Source organism: Wallemia mellicola (assembly GCF_000263375.1).
Source record: "Wallemia mellicola CBS 633.66 unplaced genomic scaffold WALSEscaffold_4, whole genome shotgun sequence".
Classification (NCBI taxonomy): domain Eukaryota; kingdom Fungi; phylum Basidiomycota; class Wallemiomycetes; order Wallemiales; family Wallemiaceae; genus Wallemia; species Wallemia mellicola.
Window position 1 is genome coordinate 72,085 of NW_006531961.1, and position 17,816 is coordinate 89,900.

The following is a 17,816-nucleotide window of genomic DNA, read 5'->3' on the forward strand; positions in this document are numbered from 1 at the left end:
TGTTTATATCTTACATACTCAGCTGTCAATAATTCTTTTACTCAAACCATGACGACCTCATTACTGGATCTGAACTCAATTCGCTCAGTTCTCGTTAGATTGGAGGAAACAATCATCTTCAATTTAATAGAGAGAGCTCAGTTTAGTCATAACGAGCGTTGTTATCAACCAGGTGCATTTGCTGAGGAGTTACCAGATTGGAAAGGGAGCTGGCTTGACTGGATTCTCTTGGGCACAGAGGAATTTCAAGGTAAATGGAGCTAGCTAACATTCATACTTGCTAACATCCTCACAGCTAAAGCTAGACGCTATCAAAGTCCGGATGAATACCCGTTCAGCAACCCTAAAGACCTTCCTGAACCGGTACTTCCACCTCTTGAATATGAGAAAATATTGCATGAGCCAGCTATTATAAACGTAAATGATAAAATATTAAAGTTCTACACTCAAGATATCGTGCCTTCGATCACTAAACCAGCTGATGATTTGAATTATGGATCGACAGCAACAAGGGACGTAGAAACCCTCCAAGCAGTATCTAGAAGAGTACACTATGGTATGTTTGTCTCTGAGAGTAAATACAGGGAGAATGTCGAGGTATTCAACGAGGCGATCAGAGCTAAAGATGTCAAGACATTGGAATCGCTGATCACGAAACCAGAGGTAGAAGCAGCATTGCTCAAAAGATTAGAGAGGAAAGCAAGGCATTACGGACAGGATGATACTGAAAATGGTAGCAGACATGATATGAAGGTAGATCCAGAGGTTGTCGTTAGAATGTACAAGGATCATGTCATACCGCTCACGAAAGTGGTCGAGGTGAGTGATATCGATTTCGCTCAAACATTTAATTAACGATATAAATAGGTTGAATACCTTTTAAAGCGTCTTTAATTTGTAAAAGTAATTTATTCTATTTTCGGAATTTCTGACGCGTTGTATAAGACTACCATGATCAACGTCAGTAGAATAACACAGTTGTTCCCATTAAGGGGAGCTATTCAATGTAGACAATTTAGCCAGTCATTTCCTGTATTTGGTGTGTTTATTTTCTGATAGCCGTACTAGATCCTGAGTTAGACCCCACAGCTAGCACGAAATCAGCAGTGAAAGACGCGGATAAGGAGAAAGCTAAAAAGCAGAAGGAAAAGGAGAAGGAGAAAGCTAGAAAGCAAAAGGACGCGATGAAGACTAAGCTGAATCCACCAAAGCAGGCGCCAACTCCTTGGCAGCTCTTCTTCACGGAGGAATTAGAGAAAGCAAGACAACAAGGCAAAGTTGAAATCGGAGTTATCAGCCACTCAGCTTCTGAGTTATACAAGAAGTTGACAGATTCTGAGAAACAACCATACATTGAACAATCTAAGCAACTGAGGACGAAACAAGCAAAGGAGTTTGCTGACTATATCAAATCACTTCCATTAGATCTTCTTAAAAAGGAGAATTCTATCCGTTCGAAGTTGCGTAAACAAGGTAAGAAGGGCGGTGTACAGAGAATCAAAGATCCAAACGCGCCAAAGAGGCCATTAACAGCCTACTTTGCCTACTTGAAGGATCTTAGGGAGAATGAAAGCATCAGACGCGAAGTATTTGGTGACAGCGCCGTCAGCTGGATTGAGTCTAGCATTATTGAACAATCAAAGACAGCTTCTGACAAGTGGAAAGAGCTCTCAGACGATTTCAAGCAAACGTACAAGGATAGAGCTACAGAAGCAAAAAAGAAATATGAACAAGTTAAACATGAATACGAAAATTCCTTCTTGTAAACAATCGATGAACTTGCTTCAATCTTCTCAGACGAACAAGTCGAGATGGGGTTCGAATGAGTTTAAAATTTATTATTTGGTTTTTATTATAATGATACCTATCATTTTCTATATCCCTATAGATATTTCTAATATACGACACATCAACTACAGCCGATATAGCGGTCGTCTAGCGAATGGATGGCTTTTTAATAGAAAAATAGACCTCACAGACCAGCAATATAAATCATTCAGGAATAACCTCCGTCAGCTCGTCTGTATATCACTCATTCACGTGCTGATATCGAAACTAATAAAGAAGATAAACAAATTGACAGAATTAAATTGCGATTGGATATTATGTGTAGCTGTATTACTTGGTTTACATTCCTATCACTTTGTTTTTCCATTGGCTATCAGTATAGCCTCTTATGCACTCTCAAAGTTCCTGGCAGGGTACAAATACTTTTATGTGTTTATTTGGTTATTCAACATCTCCACTTTAGTAGCTATAGAATATTACAACGGTATATCCTTCGCATTAATACACCCTTCTCTTGGTTACCTCAACAGTAGTAAAGGCTTAGTCCGCTGGTATGTCTTTTATAAGATGACAACATTGAGGAACATTTCTTTCGCTTTGGATCTTCATTGGATGCGCATGAGCTATGGAAGAGTAATCAAACCGCTTCCGATGCGAAGTCTTACATATTCTGAAAGGAAAAACACTTCCCTCGAAGAGCAAGACTATGGCTTATTTAACTTTTTATATTACGTCTTTTATCCTCCACTCTATCTAGCGGGTCCGATTATGACCTATAACGACTTCATTCATCAGTCTTACTTGCATTTCAATCGCCCAACAATGGATTACACCTTAAAATATGCTCTACGTTGCTTATCAACATTCTTGACATTGGAGATTAGCTTGCATTTTATATACGTAGTCGCTATAAAAAATACAGGCGCTTGGAGAAACGACACACCATCTCAGATTGCATTGATTGGTTTTTGGAATTTGATAGTTGTTTGGTTGAAGCTGCTCATTCCGTGGCGTTTCTTCAGACTATGGAGCTTGGCTGATGGGATTGAATGCCCGGAGAATATGATCAGATGCGTTGCGAACAACTACTCGACGACTGGTTTTTGGAGATCATGGCATAGGAGTTTTAATCTGTGGATCATACGTTACTTGTACGTCCCACTTGGAGGTGCGAAATATGCGGCTTTAATTACACCCGTTATCTTTGTCTTTGTTGCGCTTTGGCATGATCTCAATTGGCGCCTTCTCGTTTGGGGTGGACTTGCGAGTGGAATTATTCTACCAGAGCTTCTTGCGACATATTTGTTACCCCCACATTTGGTGAGTTACTTTTGTGAATTCTTTTAGAACATTTTACTGACAGTGAATAGTATAATCATAGGTGGTGGTACAGGCACCTCTGTGCAGTCGGTGGTGTGCTCAACATACTTGCACTTATGGGTGCAAACCTCGTAGGCTTCGTACTGGGAATTCGTAATACGAAGGATTTTCTCATCGATTTGGTTTGCACTGCTGCAGGATGGAAATTCCTAGCTGTCGCACTACCATCACTCTTCGTTGGCGTTCAAGTTATGTTTGAATTACGGGAAGCTGAGAAGCGGAAAGGCATTTACTTGCGTTGTTAAGTTTTTCGATATATATATCAATTTGTATTATTAATGCATAAAAACAAGTCATCGGTGGCACTTTAATGTGCTAAATCAATTATCCTCATTTGTGCATATATTTTAGCTATCTAAATGTATTCCCCAGCTGAAGGATGTTGTCATAGGGTAACGAAGGTAACACATTGGCTATTTCATCATAAAATTGATGGCAACTGAACGTTTTTGAGTCTATGGGTGCAAGGGATTCAATTGACAGATTATTGCACATGTCTTCTATGTTATCTTCATGCAGATTGGGTATGACGACATGGCTGAAAGTTGATATAACCTGTTCTCACGGAGCGTCTACTCCTTATACTAGAGATATCAAGTAGCAAATTTTGAAAGATGACTAAATGTAACACCGACTGTTCGTAAGTTGGTCTGTTTATCTTACTTTGTTTGCTAAACAATCAACAGTTCATGTGGTCCAAAGGAGACTGCAACTTGCAAGTGTGCACCAGGTACCTGTGTAAGTATTTATAGGCGATCTTATAGGCAGAATGTCTGATACACTTTACAGACCTGTGCAGATTGCCACAACTCAGCCCACCACAAAGAAGTAGGTGTAACGTAGTAATACGAATGCCATACTAAACTCACATCAGTGCTCTTGCGGCGGCTCAGGCGACAACTGTGAATGCACCCGCGCTGGCAAAGCGTGCACTTGCTAGAGTAACATCTGGCATAGAAAGCACAAACAGCATTTTGTAATTATACTTTGTATTCATAGCTGTTGAAATGTAACTGTATATTACGAGAGACATTTCTTTGCTTTGATTGACATCCCGACCGTCCCCGTGTCTTCTCTTTGACGTAAAGGGGATGGCAGGTATTACTAAAATTATAGACAGCTAACAATACTCTCCGTAAAGAAACCAGACCGAAAAAGACAACTGACCGTTCATAGGTTGCCTAATGTAGACAAACAAAGGAGATACCCCAACTAATTGGCATTCCGGGGATCTGAGCGTGTATAATAGATAGCTATACATTAATTTATAATAAAATAATTCTATTTTCCCTATTGTTTGTTTATCAGCCCATTTTAGATTCTCCCCAACCAATTCAAAGAATAAAGTGAGGCCAGCTCGCTTGAAGCTCTTCAACCAAATTCAATAAAATAAAATAAAGAAAAGGGCAAATGTCTATATTGAACGCCGCCAAATCGCTCGTAGGAATTGAAGAGCAACGAACTCTGACGGTGCAATCGTCACAATCTCGTATCGGTATCCCTGTATCTAGAAACGTATGGTGGAAAGCGGAGATATTGCGTGAGAACTTCTTGCAATCTACTCACTCTCAATTGGAGCAAGAGGAGAATTCTGAAGATGACTACGCTCAGCTTGAATTACTTAGCAAGTTTTTGAAGTGAGTCGCCATGTTTTATTATTAAGTAACTCGATATTAACGAGATATTTACACTAGATACGTCGCTACAAGTGATCCAGATGAGCAATCTCTTTACGTACTTCAAGCATCTCTCGTTCACTTTCATCAAGTTCATCTCACCAACATCGACGTACACAACTTGACTGCAAAGTTGGACGCTGACTTGCGCAAGCTTGTTTTATCTGCTTACTTCAAGTCAAAAGCCAGCTTGGAAGCTGCTAACTTGGAAACTCCAAAATCTCCAGCTGCAGCCCTTATCGAGCAATCACTCCAAGGAAATGCTAACGTATACGCACTCTTCGGTGGTCAAGGCGCTAACGAGGTATACTTTGATGAATTGCAAAACCTTTTCGACATCTACCAACCATACGTCGAAGATTTCTTAGCACAATCATCCAAAACACTCGTTGAGTTAGCAAAAGATGCTACTAACAATGGCTCTGTTCATTTCAGCCAATCTATCGACGTTATCAATTGGCTTAGAAATGGCGATAAACGCCCATCAGTCGCTTACTTAGCATCTATTCCACTTTCACTTCCACTTATCGGTTTAACTCAACTTGTACAATACCTCGCATTTGCTTCTGCTTGTTCCCTTTCCCCAGGTAAATTAAGAGAAAACATCAAAGGTGCAACTGGTCATTCACAAGGTGTTATATCCGCCGTGGTCGCAGCCGCTTCTGATTCTTATCAAGAGTTCACTAATAACGCTTTAAAAGCTCTCAAAGTTCTTTTCTACATTGGTTTGCGTGGTCAGGAGACTTTCCCAACTCTCTCAATTGAACCTGCTTTAATTGAAGACTCCATTGAAGGTGGTGAAGGTGAACCAACTCCTATGCTTTCAGTTTCTGGTTTATCCTTGAGCGTTTTAGAATCCTTCGTCAACAAAACAAACGCTCATTTGGCTGATTCATCAAAGATCTCAGTCAGATTGTTGAACGGTCCAAAGAACTTCATTGTCACTGGTCCACCACGTAGTCTCTACGGATTGGTCACTAACCTTCGTAAAGTTAGAGCACCAACTGGCTTAGACCAATCAAAGGTTCCTTTCTCAAAGAGAAAAGCAGTCTTTAACGCCAGATTCTTAGTCGTTGGTGTTCCATACCACTCATCCTACCTCGAATCTGCCACTCCAAAGGTTATCAACGATGATTTAGCAAATGAAGAATTATGGACACCTTCAGATTTGAAGTTAGCTGTATACCACACCGAAACTGGTCAAGATTTACGTGAACTATCATCTGGCTTGACCAAGTCCCTTGTTAGCCAAATCTTCACTCAACCAATACATTGGACAAAGGCAACCGATTTCCCTACCAGCGCAACACACGCTATTGACTTCGGTCCAGGTGGTATGTCAGGTATTGGTCCACTCACTCAACGCAACTGGGAAGGTCGCGGAATTAGAGTTCTCATTCCTGGTGCCAACGGCAAAACAGGTTCAGAGATTTACGACTCATCCCTCATCAAGGAGGAGAAGTGGAATGAAAAATTCCAACCTGCTTTGGTCAAGACAAAAGATGGCAAGATTCACCTCGACACTCCATTTTCAAGACTTCTTGGAAAGCCTCCACTTATGGTTGCTGGTATGACTCCATCTACTGTCAAGGGTGGCTTCGTTTCAGCCGTTCTTAATGCTGGATACCACATTGAATTAGCTGGCGGTGGTCACTACAATGCCAAGATGTTACGCGCCAAGGTTGCTGAGATTCAAGACAATGTCCAACCTGGTAATGGTCTTACCTTGAATGCCCTTTACATCAACCAACGTCAATTCACCTTCCAATTCCCATTATGGCAACAAATGCGTCAAGAGTAGGTGGACTTATAACTCTAAAGTCTATTACTAATTATTCACTTAGGGGTCTTCCAATTGAAGGTTTCTGTGTTGCTGCTGGTATCCCATCATCAGAGAAGGCAACTGAGATGATCACCGCACTCAAAGAGTCTGGTATCAAGCACGTCGCCTTCAAGCCTGGTTCAGTTGAGGGTATCCGTCAAGTTGTCAACATCGCATCTGCCAACCCATCCTTCCCAATTATTATGCAATGGACTGGTGGACGTGCTGGTGGTCACCACTCATGTGAAGACGTTCACCAACCAATTATACAGACTTACGCTTCAATAAGACAACACTCTAACATTTCTCTCGTTGCTGGTTCAGGTTTCGGTGCAGCTGAAGACTTCTGGCCATACTTGACTGGTGACTGGTCATTAGAGTTCGGCCTTCAACCAATGCCATTCGATGGTGCTCTCTTTGCTTCACGTGTTATGGTTGCTAAGGAAGCACACACTTCTGCTTCAGTCAAACAGCTCATCGTTGATGCTCCAGGTGTTGATGACAAGGACTGGGAAAACACTTATGATAAGGAGACTGGTGGTATTTTAACCGTCCGTTCAGAATTGGGTGAACCAATTCACAAGATCGCTACTCGCGGTGTCAAGCTCTGGAGAGAATTTGACGACACAGTCTTTAATCTCCCACGTGAGAAGCGTGGTCCATGGTTAGATTCCAAGCGTGATTACGTTATTGACAGACTCAACAAGGACTTCCAAAAGCCTTGGTTCGGTGAGAAGGCTGATGGTACCGTTGTTTCTGACATTGGTGACATGACTTACGAAGAAGTCACCAAACGTATGGTCAAGCTCCTCTACGTTGGTCACCAATCACGCTGGATCGACTTATCACTTCGTAACCTCGTTGGTGATTGGTTGAGACGTGTCGAAGAACGTTTCTCAGCTGTCGATGGTACTGAGAAGATCTCTATCTTACAATCCTACAGCGAACTCGATCAGCCAGCTGATTTCATCAATAAGTTCTTTGATGAGTACACTGGTGCCAAGGAACAACTTCTTGCTGCTGAGGATAAGGCTTACTTCTTAAACATCACTCAACGTCCAGGTCAAAAGCCAGTACCATTCATTCCAGTTCTTGACAACTCATTCGAGGTTTGGTTTAAGAAGGATTCATTATGGCAAGCTGAGGATATTGATGCCGTTGTCGATCAGGGTTAGTCAATGCTTCTAGTTTTTAAATCAGCTAACTCAATATTTTAGACCCACAACGTGTCTGTATTCTTCAGGGACCTGTTGCTGCCAAGCATTCCACCAAGGTCGATGAGCCAATCAAAGAATTGCTCGGTGGAATCGAAGAGCAACTCGTCAAGAAGCTCCTTGAACGTCGCTACAACGGGGACGCTTCAAAGGTTCCTGAAGTCGACTACATCGGCGCTCAGCCAGTCAACGAGTCTTCTACTCAACTTGAATCCTACAAGATCATCTCTACTACTGAGCAAGACAAGCAAACTTACCAAATCTCGGACAGCCTTCCACCTACTGAAGAATGGTTAGAGAGCCTCGCTGGTAGCCAAGTCGGTTGGTTCAGAGCTTTAGTAACCACTCCAATTGTTGTACAAGGCAAGGGTTACACTACCAACCCAATGAAGAAACTCCTTGCTCCACGTCGTGGTCAAAAGGTTGTCATTGATTTGAAGAACGGTCAACCTATTGGTGCTGAATTCTACGGTGGTATTCGCTCAGCTGGTTCATCCGACCCAAGCTTCCAAGCTGTTAAGATCTCTTACAACGAGTCAGCTGGTCGTATCACTCTTGTCCTTTCTGAAGAACGTCGCGGTGAAAGCGTCCCACTCACCTTCGAGTATGAGTATAAGCCAGCCATTGGTTACGCTCCAATCCATGAAGTTATGGAAGGTCGTAACCAACGTATCAAGGACTTCTACTGGCAACTCTGGGAACTCGGTGCACCAACTCAACTCAATGTCCGTGACACCTTTACTGGTCCACCTGTCACCATTGACGCTGCTACTGTTGAGAAGTTCTGCGCTATCATTGGTAACGATGGTGAAGCATTCAAATCAAACAGAACAGATGAAGTTCAAGCACCAATGGATTTCGCTATCGTCACTGGCTGGCAAGCTATTATGAAGGCCATCTTCCCTAAGGAGATCGATGGTGACTTACTCAAGCTTGTTCATCTTTCAAACGGTTTCAAGTTGGTCTCAGGTGCTCGTCCAATTGCAGTTGGTGATGTATGTTCAGCAGAGGCTAAGATTGTCTCCATTGTCAACTCAGACTCAGGCAAGACTGTCATGGTTAAAGGTTTCGTTATGAGAGATGGTAAACCAGCTATTGAGGTTTCATCATCTTTCCTCTACCGTGGTAAATTCGAAGATTACGAAAACACTTTCGAAATTATCGACGAATCCCAATACAGAGTCGAATTAAAGAGCGACTCAGACGTTGCATTGCTCAGATCAAAGGAATGGTTCCAATGGGATGATGAATCAAAGCCACTCACTGTCGGTACTTCACTAATCTTCGACGTCCAATCAGAGCTTCACTATGGTAACGCTACCTCATACAAGTCTTTGAATGTTTCTGGTCGCGCCAACATCCGTAACCAATTGAAGGAACTCGTTCCAGTTGGTACCGTAGAATTAGAATCTGGTTTGACCAAGGGTAACCCAGTTATTGAGTACCTCAGACGTAACGGTAAGGTTATCAGTGGTACAACACTCTTTGAGAATGATGGTTACTCACTCACCAAATCATCAAACCCATCACTTTACGTTTCACCATTCTCAAACGAATCATACTCAAAGATCTCTGGTGACTTCAACCCAATCCACGTTAACCCATACTTCGCTGATCTCGGTAATTTGCCAGGTACTATTGCTCATGGTATGTATGGTTCAGCTGCCACTCGTAAATACGTCGAGACTGTCGCTGCAGACAACGTACCATCACGTGTTCTTTCCTACCAAGTCACTTTCGTTGGCATGGTTCTCCCAGGTGATACTCTTGAAGTCAAGCTTCGTCACATTGGTATGGATGATGGTGCTAAGATTATCTCCGTCGATACCGTTAATCAAGATGGTGATAAGGTCATCTCTGGCCAAGCTCTTGTTGCACAACCAACCACCACTTACGTCTTCACTGGTCAAGGTTCACAAGAACAAGGTATGGGTATGGCTCTCTACGAATCATCAGAGGCTGCCCGTAAGGTATGGAACGCCGCTGATGATCACTTGGGTGAGGTTTACGGTTTCTCTATCATCGATATCGTCAAGAACAATCCAAAAGCCAAGACCATTCACTTTGGTGGTTTGAAGGGTCAAGCTATTCGTCAACGCTACATGGATCTTCGTTATGACACTACAGACAAGGAAGGAAATGTCAAGACTCTCCCATTGTTCCCAGACATCACTGTTCGTACTAGTGACTACACCTTCCAAGCACCAAACGGTTTGTTGTTCGCTACACAATTTGCTCAAATCGCTCTCGTTGTTACAGAGAAAGCTGCATTTGAGGATATGCGTTCAAAGGGACTAGTCCAATCAAACTGTGCATTCGCTGGTCACTCACTTGGTGAATACGCTTCATTGGCATCTATCGCCGATGTTTTGCCTATCTCATCACTCACTGATGTCGTCTTCTACCGTGGTTTGACTATGCAACGTGCTGTAGAGCGTGACGCATTCGGTCGCTCTCAATTCAGAATGATGGCTGTCAACCCATCACGTATTGGCAAGACTTTCGATGAGAGCATCTTGAGAGAAATTGTTGACTCCGTTTCAAGACGTACTCAGCTCTTGCTCCAAATCGTTAACTTCAACGTCGATGGTCAACAATATGTCTGTGCTGGTCACTTACAAGCACTTGAGACATTGACTAACACTCTCAATTTCATGAAGGTTAAGAAGGTCGGTGAATTTGTGATATCCTGTTATCATATGCTAATACTATTCATAGATCGACATTTCTGCTCTCCTCAAGCAACTCTCAGTTGAGCAGGTCAAGGCACACCTCGATGAGATTATCGATGAGTGCTTCGGTACTGCCAAGGCAAAGGCTGATAAGGAAGGTGGATTCCTCACTCTTGAGCGTGGTTTCGCTACTATCCCACTTCCTGGTATTGACGTACCTTTCCACTCCCGTTACTTGTGGGCTGGTGTCATGCCATTCCGTACTTACTTGTCTCAAAAGATCGATGCTAAGGGTGAGTCTTATTATTCTTGATGTCCTTCTCCCGCTAATAAGCTCCAAAGATCTCAACCCTGACATGCTTATTGGCAAATACATCCCTAACTTGGTCGCTAAGCCATTTGAGATTTCTAAGCCATACATCGAGATGATCTACAACCAAACCAACTCACCTCGTCTTGAGAAGGTCCTCTCAGGTTGGGATTCAGAGAAGTGGTCTGCTCCAGAGAACAGACAAGTATTAGCCTACACCACCCTCGTTGAGTTGTTAGCTTACCAATTCGCCTCACCAGTCAGATGGATTGAGACACAAGATCTCTTCTTCACTCACTATAACTTCGAGCGTTACGTTGAGATTGGTCCTTCACCAACTCTCTCTGGTATGGCTACCCGTACCCAAAAGCTCAAGTATGAAGGATTGGATACTGCTCAAGCCATCACTCGTACCATCCTCTGTCACGCCAAGAACCAGAAGGAAATCTACTACGAAATCGAGGATGAAGTTGAAGAGGCTGCAGCACCAGCTGAAGAATCTGCTCCAGCACCTACACCAGCCGCACCAGTTCCTACCCCAGCTGCCGCTGCTCCAGCTCCAGCTCCATCTGCAGGTGGTGCCCCAGCTGATATCCCAGATGAGCCACTCAAGGCAACTGACACTCTCCGCATCATCATTGCTCAAAAGCTTAAGAAGGGTGTTTCCGAAGTTCAACTTGGCAAGTCAATCAAGGATCTCGTAGGTGGTAAATCCACCCTTCAAAATGAAATTCTTGGTGATCTTCAAACTGAGTTCGGCAACGCACCAGAGAAGGGTGAAGAGCTCCCACTCGATGAGCTCGGAAGCGCTCTCAACGTCGGCTACTCAGGATCTCTCGGAAAGTTCACTGCTGGTCTCGTCTCTCGTATGGTTGGTAGCAAGATGCCTGGTGGTTTCAACTTGTCATCAGTCAAGACTCACTTGTCCAAGACCTGGGGTCTTGGCCCACAACGTCAAGAAGCTGCCTTGTTATTCGCTGTCACTATGGAACCAGCCAAGCGTCTCGGTTCCGAACCAGAGGCTAAGCAATGGGTCGACTCTATCGCTCACGCTTACGCCGGTCAAGCTGGTATCACTCTCACTACTGCTTCCGCTGGTGGTGCAGGTGGTGGTGCAGCTGCAGGTGGTGTCACTATCTCTAGTGAAGAACTTGACAAGTTCCGTGCCGAGCAAAATGAATTTGCTTCTCATCAAGTCGATGCTTACATGCGTTACTTGAACCGTGACCCGCGCGCTGGTCACCGCTTGCATGAGCAAGAGAAGCAAAATGCAGCTGCTCTCCAAGATCGTCTCGATGCCATCGCAAGAGAGCACGGTGATGCTTACATCAATGGTGTTATGTCTTCTTTCGATCCACTCAAGGCTCGTACTTTCGATTCATCATGGAACTGGGCTCGTCAAGATGCATTGGCTATGTTCTACGACATTATCTTCGGTCGTCTTACAACTGTTGATCGCGATAGTAGGTGTATCATTGGATATCAATATTTTTTTTTTGCTAACAAACCTAAAGTTACCTCACGTTGCCTCAACATCATCTCACGTGCTGATCCAACACTCATCGATTACATGAGCTACTACATCGGCAACGTCAACGTTGAGCTCGGCCCAACCTACAAGCTTGCTAAGGAATTGGGTGAGCAGCTCCTTGAGAACTGCCGTGAGGCCGTCAAAGAAGGTGAAGGTCCTAAGTACAAGGATGTCACCTTCCCAACTGCTCCTCATACTGAGGTTACCGCTAAGGGTGACATTGTCTACTCTGAAATCAACAGAGAGGACGTCCGTAAGCTTGAGCACTACGTCAAGGAGATGGCTGCAGGTGGTAAGATCTCTACTCAAAACGTCAACCTCGACAAGGTTCAATCAGATGTCGAGAAGCTTTACGAGTTGGTTAAGTCACAGCCACAAATCTCCGAAACACACAAGACTTCAATCAAATCACTTTACGATGAGGTTCTTCGCTCTCTTGGTCGTCCAGCAAGTATTCAAGCACCACCTCCACGTACTCGTCGTTCATCTTCACAATTCTTGCGTCCAGAGGTTTCTGAGAATGCTACTGTCCACGATGACAAACTTCCATTCCTTCACCTTAAGCGTAAGGTTGGAACCAACTGGCAATACAGCACTAAGTTAACTGAGATCTGTGAGTAACTTTTTGCTTCATTGAGTTTTCTAACGTACATATAGACCTTGACATCCTTACAGAGATTGCCACCTCTGGTACTACTTTCAAGGACAAGAACGCACTTCTTACTGGTGTCGGTAAGGGCTCTATTGGTGTAGAAATCGTCAAGGGCTTGATCGCTGGTGGTGCTCGCGTTGTTATCACCACCTCCCGTTACAGTCGTGCTACTGTTGAGTACTACCAAGCAGTCTACCATGAGTGTGGTTCACGTGGCTCATCACTTACTGTCGTTCCATTCAACCAAGGTTCCAAGCAAGATGTTGAACAACTTGTTGAATACATCTACTCAACCCTCGGTATGGATCTTGATTACGTCCTTCCATTTGCTGCTCTCCCAGAGAATGGTCGTGAAATTGATGGTCTCGATGACAAGTCTGAACTTGCCCACAGAATTATGTTGGTTAATGTTCTTCGTTTACTTGGTGCTGTCAAGGCTAAGAAGGCTGCTCGTAACTTCGTTACCCGCCCAACTCAAGTCGTACTCCCACTCTCACCAAACCACGGTCTCTTCGGTAACGATGGTCTCTACTCTGAGTCTAAGATCTCTCTCGAGACACTCTTCAACCGTTGGAGCTCAGAAAGCTGGGGTGACTACCTCTGTCTTGCTGGTGCCGTCATTGGTTGGACTCGTGGTACCGGTTTGATGAGTGCTACAAACATTGTCGCTGAAGGTGTTGAAAACCACGGTGTTCGTACCTTCTCTTCAAAGGAAATGGCATTCAACATCCTCGGTTTAATGCACCCACTTCTCTTCGACATTACCCAAGTTGAACCAATCTGGGCTGATCTTAACGGTGGTATGGACAGATTACCTGATCTTGCTCAAATTTCCACCAAGCTTCGTCAAGATCTTCAAGCCGATGCGGCTCGTCGTCGTGCTATTTCTGCGGACAACTCAGCTGACTTCGCCACTGTTAACGGTGTTGAAGCTGAAGGTCTCTACAAAGAAGTTAAGGTTGCACCACGTGCTAACTTCAAGTACGGCTTCCCAGATCTTTCTAAGCCAGAAGTATTCGGTGATCTCGGTAAACTTGAAGGTTTGATCGACCTCGATAAGGTTGTTGTCGTTTCCGGTTTCGCTGAAGTCGGTCCATGGGGTTCAGCTCGTACCCGTTGGGAAATGGAAGCCCGTGGTGAGTTCACCATTGAAGGTTGTATCGAAATGGCTTGGATGATGGGCTTCATCAAGCACTTCGATGGTCGTCTCAAGTCTGGTCAATTATACGTCGGTTGGGTTGACAGCAAGTCTGGTGATCCAGTCGATGACAAGGATGTCAAGCCAAGATATGAAAAGCCTATTCTCGAGCACACTGGTATTCGTTTGATTGGTAGGTTTACTAACCATACAATATTTACTTTTCTAACTTGAACCTACAGAACCAGAACTCTTCAAGGGCTACGATCCAAAGCGTAAGGGCTTCAATCAAGAAATTGAGCTCAACCACGACTTGGAACCAATAGAAGTCTCCGACGCTGATGCTGAGAAATTCAGAAATGAGCATGGTGACAAGGTTGACATCTGGCAATCAGAATCAGGCGAATGGTCAGTTAAGCTCAAGCGTGGTGCACGTGTTCTCGTACCAAAGGCATTCCACTTTAACCGTCTCGTCGCTGGTCAACTTCCAACAGGTTGGGACGCTGGTCGTTATGGTATCCCAGCTGACATTGCTGCTCAAATCGACCGTACTGCTCTCTGGTCACTTGTTGCAGTTACCGAAGCTCTCGTCAATTCTGGTATCACTGATCCATATGAGATCTACAAGTATGTGCACCCATCTGAAGTTGGTACCTCCCTCGGTTCCGGTATGGGTGGTATGGAAGCGCTCTCAGCGATGTTCAAGGATCGTCGTGAAGAGAAGGACGTCCAAATGGATATTCTTCAAGAAACTTTCATCAATACTGTCGCTGGTTGGGTTAACTTGCTCCTCATGTCTTCATCTGGTCCAATCAAGATTCCAGTTGGTGCCTGTGCTACTGCTCTTCAATCTCTCGATATTGCATGTGACACACTCCTCACCGGTAAAGCTAAGGTTATGATTGCTGGTGGTTTCGATGACTTCTCTGAGGAGGGTTCATATGAATTCGCAAACATGAAGGCCACCTCAAACTCTGAGACTGAATTCGCTAACGGTCGTGAACCAAACGAGATGTCAAGACCAACTACTACTACACGTGCTGGTTTCATGGAATCACAAGGTACTGGTGTACAAGTTCTCATGACTGCTTCAACTGCTATCAAGATGGGTTCTCCAATTCGTGGTGTCATCGGTTTCACTTCCACTTCATCTGATAAGGCCGGTCGCTCAATTCCAGCACCAGGAAAGGGTCTTCTCAGCGTTGGTAGAGAAATCCACTCTGACGTTCCAATCCCAACTCTTGACATTAACTACCGCTCAAGACAAATGCAATTCCGTCGTAAGCAAGTCTCCGAATGGTTGGATAATGAACTCGAATTACTCTCTGAGGAATTCGCTGCAATTGAGAAGAGTGGTGGCAAGGTCGATGAAGCTACTATCAAAGCAAGAACCTCATTCTTGGAAGAAGAAGCTGAACGTCAAGAGAAGCAAGCATTGGCATCATTCGGTATGCTTGAAGGCACCGACGCACGTATCGCTCCACTCCGCCGTGCGCTCGCTGTTTGGGGTCTTAAGGCTGACGACATTGGTCTCTGTACTTTCCACGGTACATCTACCAAGGCCAATGACAAGAATGAGTCTGAGACTTACAATGAACTCTTCAAGCACCTCGGTAGAACTGAAGGAAACGCTTGTCCAGTCATCGCCCAGAAATGGCTCACTGGTCACCCTAAGGGTGGTGCAGCAGCATGGATGTTCAACGGTGCTGTCCAAGCTATCAACGATGCTATCATTCCTGGTAACCGCAACGCTGATAACATTTCCGCTGAGATGCAAGCCTTCAAGTACTTGGTCTACTTGTCTAAGTCAATCAAGGTCGATGCTATCAAGTGTGGTATCTTGACTTCATTCGGTGAGTTTCATTTGGTGTATCTAAGGCAATTTACTAACATATTCAGGTTTCGGACAAGTTGGCGGTTCATGTCTTATTGTTCACCCAGCATACCTCTACGCGGCTCTTAGCCAAGAATCTCTCGAACAGTATGCCAAGCTTAGAGCTGACCGTGAGCGTGACAGCTACAAGAAGCTCAATGCACACATGATCCACAACAACCTCGTTCAAATTAAGGAGACTCCACCATTCGCATCAGAAACAGAAATTCCAGTTCTCCTCAACCCACTCGCACGTACTGAAAATGATAACAAGGGTTCATACTCGTGAGTGTTTGAATAATTAGTGCTGAATTCGTCTAACAGATACATAGATTCCCAAAGAAGCTTAATGAGAAGTTATCATACAAGACTGGAAACGCTGGCGTTGCTAGCGAGATGCTCAAATCAGTTGATGGTGTTCAAGGTGTAGGAACTGATGCAGTACTTATCTCAGCTGTTCCAGTTTCCAACCCAACATTTGTCGAACGTAACTTCACAACTGGAGAAGTTGCATACTGTGAGAAGCAACCAGACTCAAAGGCATCATTCGCAGCAAGATGGGCAGCTAAAGAGGCAGTCTTCAAAGCACTCAACACTAAGGGTAAAGGCGCAGCAGCATCAATGAAAGAAATTGAAGTCGTTTCATCAGAGACAGGACCAACTGTAAAGTTACACGGTGACGCAGCCAAAGCAGCAAATGAGAGAAGCGTCAAAGAGTTCAAGTTATCACTTTCACATTCAGAGGACGTCGCAATTGCTCTCGCGTTCGCACAATAGATGATTATTTTATAAGTTTAGTTAGTTCTCTAGGGTTTATTTTTTTCCTTATGTATTTTTCTTATCTATTAATTAATATTTCTCTCTTATATTCTTAGCCAGCTAAAATGTGTATAAATTTGGTAAAATACATGATTGTTCAGGGAATAAGAATGTAGAAAAAAAATCTTTAAAAGTTCCATATTGAGTTAATATCAAGTGAGAATGGTATGTTTTACTTTTTTAGAGAACAACTTTGCTATCATCGCCAGCAACGAATGACATACGCGATTGCTGTGGTGGATATTGAGCGTAAGACATAACTCTTGACTTCCTGTCTATGATCTTTTTAGCAAATTCTTCATCTTCAAAGACAGTAAGATAGCTGCTATTACGCTGATCATGTTGTGAAGTCGTTGAGCTCTCTTCTTCTACGATTGGTGATACGGCTATAGGTCTAACTGAAGTGGGTAAACCTGGTGAATTAGGATCGATATTGAGAGGGAAAAATGAAGGTGGTCTTGGTGAAGCTGGCAAACCTCTCAGGTTCTTTGCCTTATCGTTAAGCTTTGGTGGTACTTTCGGATTGCAAATCTCAATCCAGCTTGCTCGAACGTTTGACAAATCAGGTTTAGATTTATAGACGCTTTCCCTATTAGATTTGAAGGTAGATAATGGACGAAGGTTGTATGTGTTTCTATGATTAACCGCTACTGATTTCCTTACGGAGTCGATGTCCCCACCAGTATCATCGAGATCTTCAACGTAGAATTCTTCATCTTCTGCTGGTGCAACGATAATAGAAGTTTGTAACATAGGGGGTGCATCGTATTTAATGAGATAAATAGTAACTAGTATAATTGATATAGCGGCTAAAACTGTTAAAACGACTGTTAGAGTAATATTTAATGAATGTCCTGCCATTTTATACAGTTTATAACTTCTTTTTTGTTTTTTATTTCATACAGTGATCTTCGTCGTTAGTTGCAAAGTTTGTACTCTAC

At 43.7% G+C, this 17,816-nt stretch overlaps 5 protein-coding genes across 5 annotated transcripts; 4 read left to right on the top strand and 1 right to left on the bottom strand.

Moving 5' to 3' along the window:
* Positions 1–48: 48 nt before the first annotated feature.
* Positions 49–855, top strand: WALSEDRAFT_15919 (chorismate mutase; the record flags this gene model as incomplete). The annotated part of the gene is made up of 2 exons (XM_006956788.1): positions 49–250; positions 296–855. 2 exons carry the CDS (start codon positions 49–51, stop codon positions 853–855), a joined length of 762 nt encoding a protein of 253 aa, XP_006956850.1.
* An 80-nt stretch (positions 856–935) lies between these two features.
* WALSEDRAFT_53703 (MBOAT-domain-containing protein) lies at positions 936–3,413 on the top strand (the record flags this gene model as incomplete). The annotated part of the gene is made up of 3 exons (XM_006956832.1): positions 936–1,039; positions 1,090–3,108; positions 3,159–3,413. The coding sequence occupies exons 2-3, from the start codon at positions 1,567–1,569 to the stop codon at positions 3,411–3,413; spliced, it is 1,797 nt and encodes a 598-aa protein (XP_006956894.1). The 5' UTR covers positions 936–1,039; positions 1,090–1,566.
* Positions 3,414–3,782: 369 nt separating this feature from the next.
* On the top strand, positions 3,783–4,182 carry WALSEDRAFT_67738 (hypothetical protein; the record flags this gene model as incomplete). Its single annotated transcript, XM_006956833.1, has 4 exons — positions 3,783–3,808; positions 3,855–3,906; positions 3,958–3,996; positions 4,043–4,182. The coding sequence occupies 4 exons, from the start codon at positions 3,783–3,785 to the stop codon at positions 4,106–4,108; spliced, it is 183 nt and encodes a 60-aa protein (XP_006956895.1). The 3' UTR covers positions 4,109–4,182.
* Positions 4,183–4,573: 391 nt separating this feature from the next.
* WALSEDRAFT_31561 (hypothetical protein) lies at positions 4,574–16,918 on the top strand. Its single transcript, XM_006956834.1, has 11 exons — positions 4,574–4,805; positions 4,863–6,641; positions 6,689–7,836; positions 7,884–10,549; positions 10,599–10,845; positions 10,895–12,325; positions 12,377–13,006; positions 13,051–14,376; positions 14,426–16,036; positions 16,083–16,341; positions 16,389–16,918. Exons 1-11 carry the CDS (start codon positions 4,579–4,581, stop codon positions 16,831–16,833), a joined length of 11,769 nt encoding a protein of 3,922 aa, XP_006956896.1. The 5' UTR covers positions 4,574–4,578; the 3' UTR covers positions 16,834–16,918.
* A 12-nt stretch (positions 16,919–16,930) lies between these two features.
* WALSEDRAFT_59646 (hypothetical protein) lies at positions 16,931–17,800 on the bottom strand. Its single transcript, XM_006956835.1, has one exon. The coding sequence runs from the start codon at positions 17,734–17,736 to the stop codon at positions 17,056–17,058; it is 681 nt and encodes a 226-aa protein (XP_006956897.1). The 5' UTR covers positions 17,737–17,800; the 3' UTR covers positions 16,931–17,055.
* Positions 17,801–17,816: the final 16 nt, after the last annotated feature.

Excerpts from the sequence above, each read along its gene's own strand:
- WALSEDRAFT_31561 (XM_006956834.1), top strand. The coding sequence starts at position 4,579 with ATGTCTATATTGAACGCCGCCAAATCGCTCGTAGGAATTGAAGAGCAA. Across the intron at positions 7,837-7,883 it reads TGATGCCGTTGTCGATCAGG|ACCCACAACGTGTCTGTATT; the intron begins GTTAGTCAATGC and ends TCAATATTTTAG. Across the intron at positions 10,550-10,598 it reads ATTTCATGAAGGTTAAGAAG|ATCGACATTTCTGCTCTCCT; the intron begins GTCGGTGAATTT and ends TACTATTCATAG.
- WALSEDRAFT_59646 (XM_006956835.1), bottom strand. The coding sequence starts at position 17,736 with ATGGCAGGACATTCATTAAATATTACTCTAACAGTCGTTTTAACAGTT.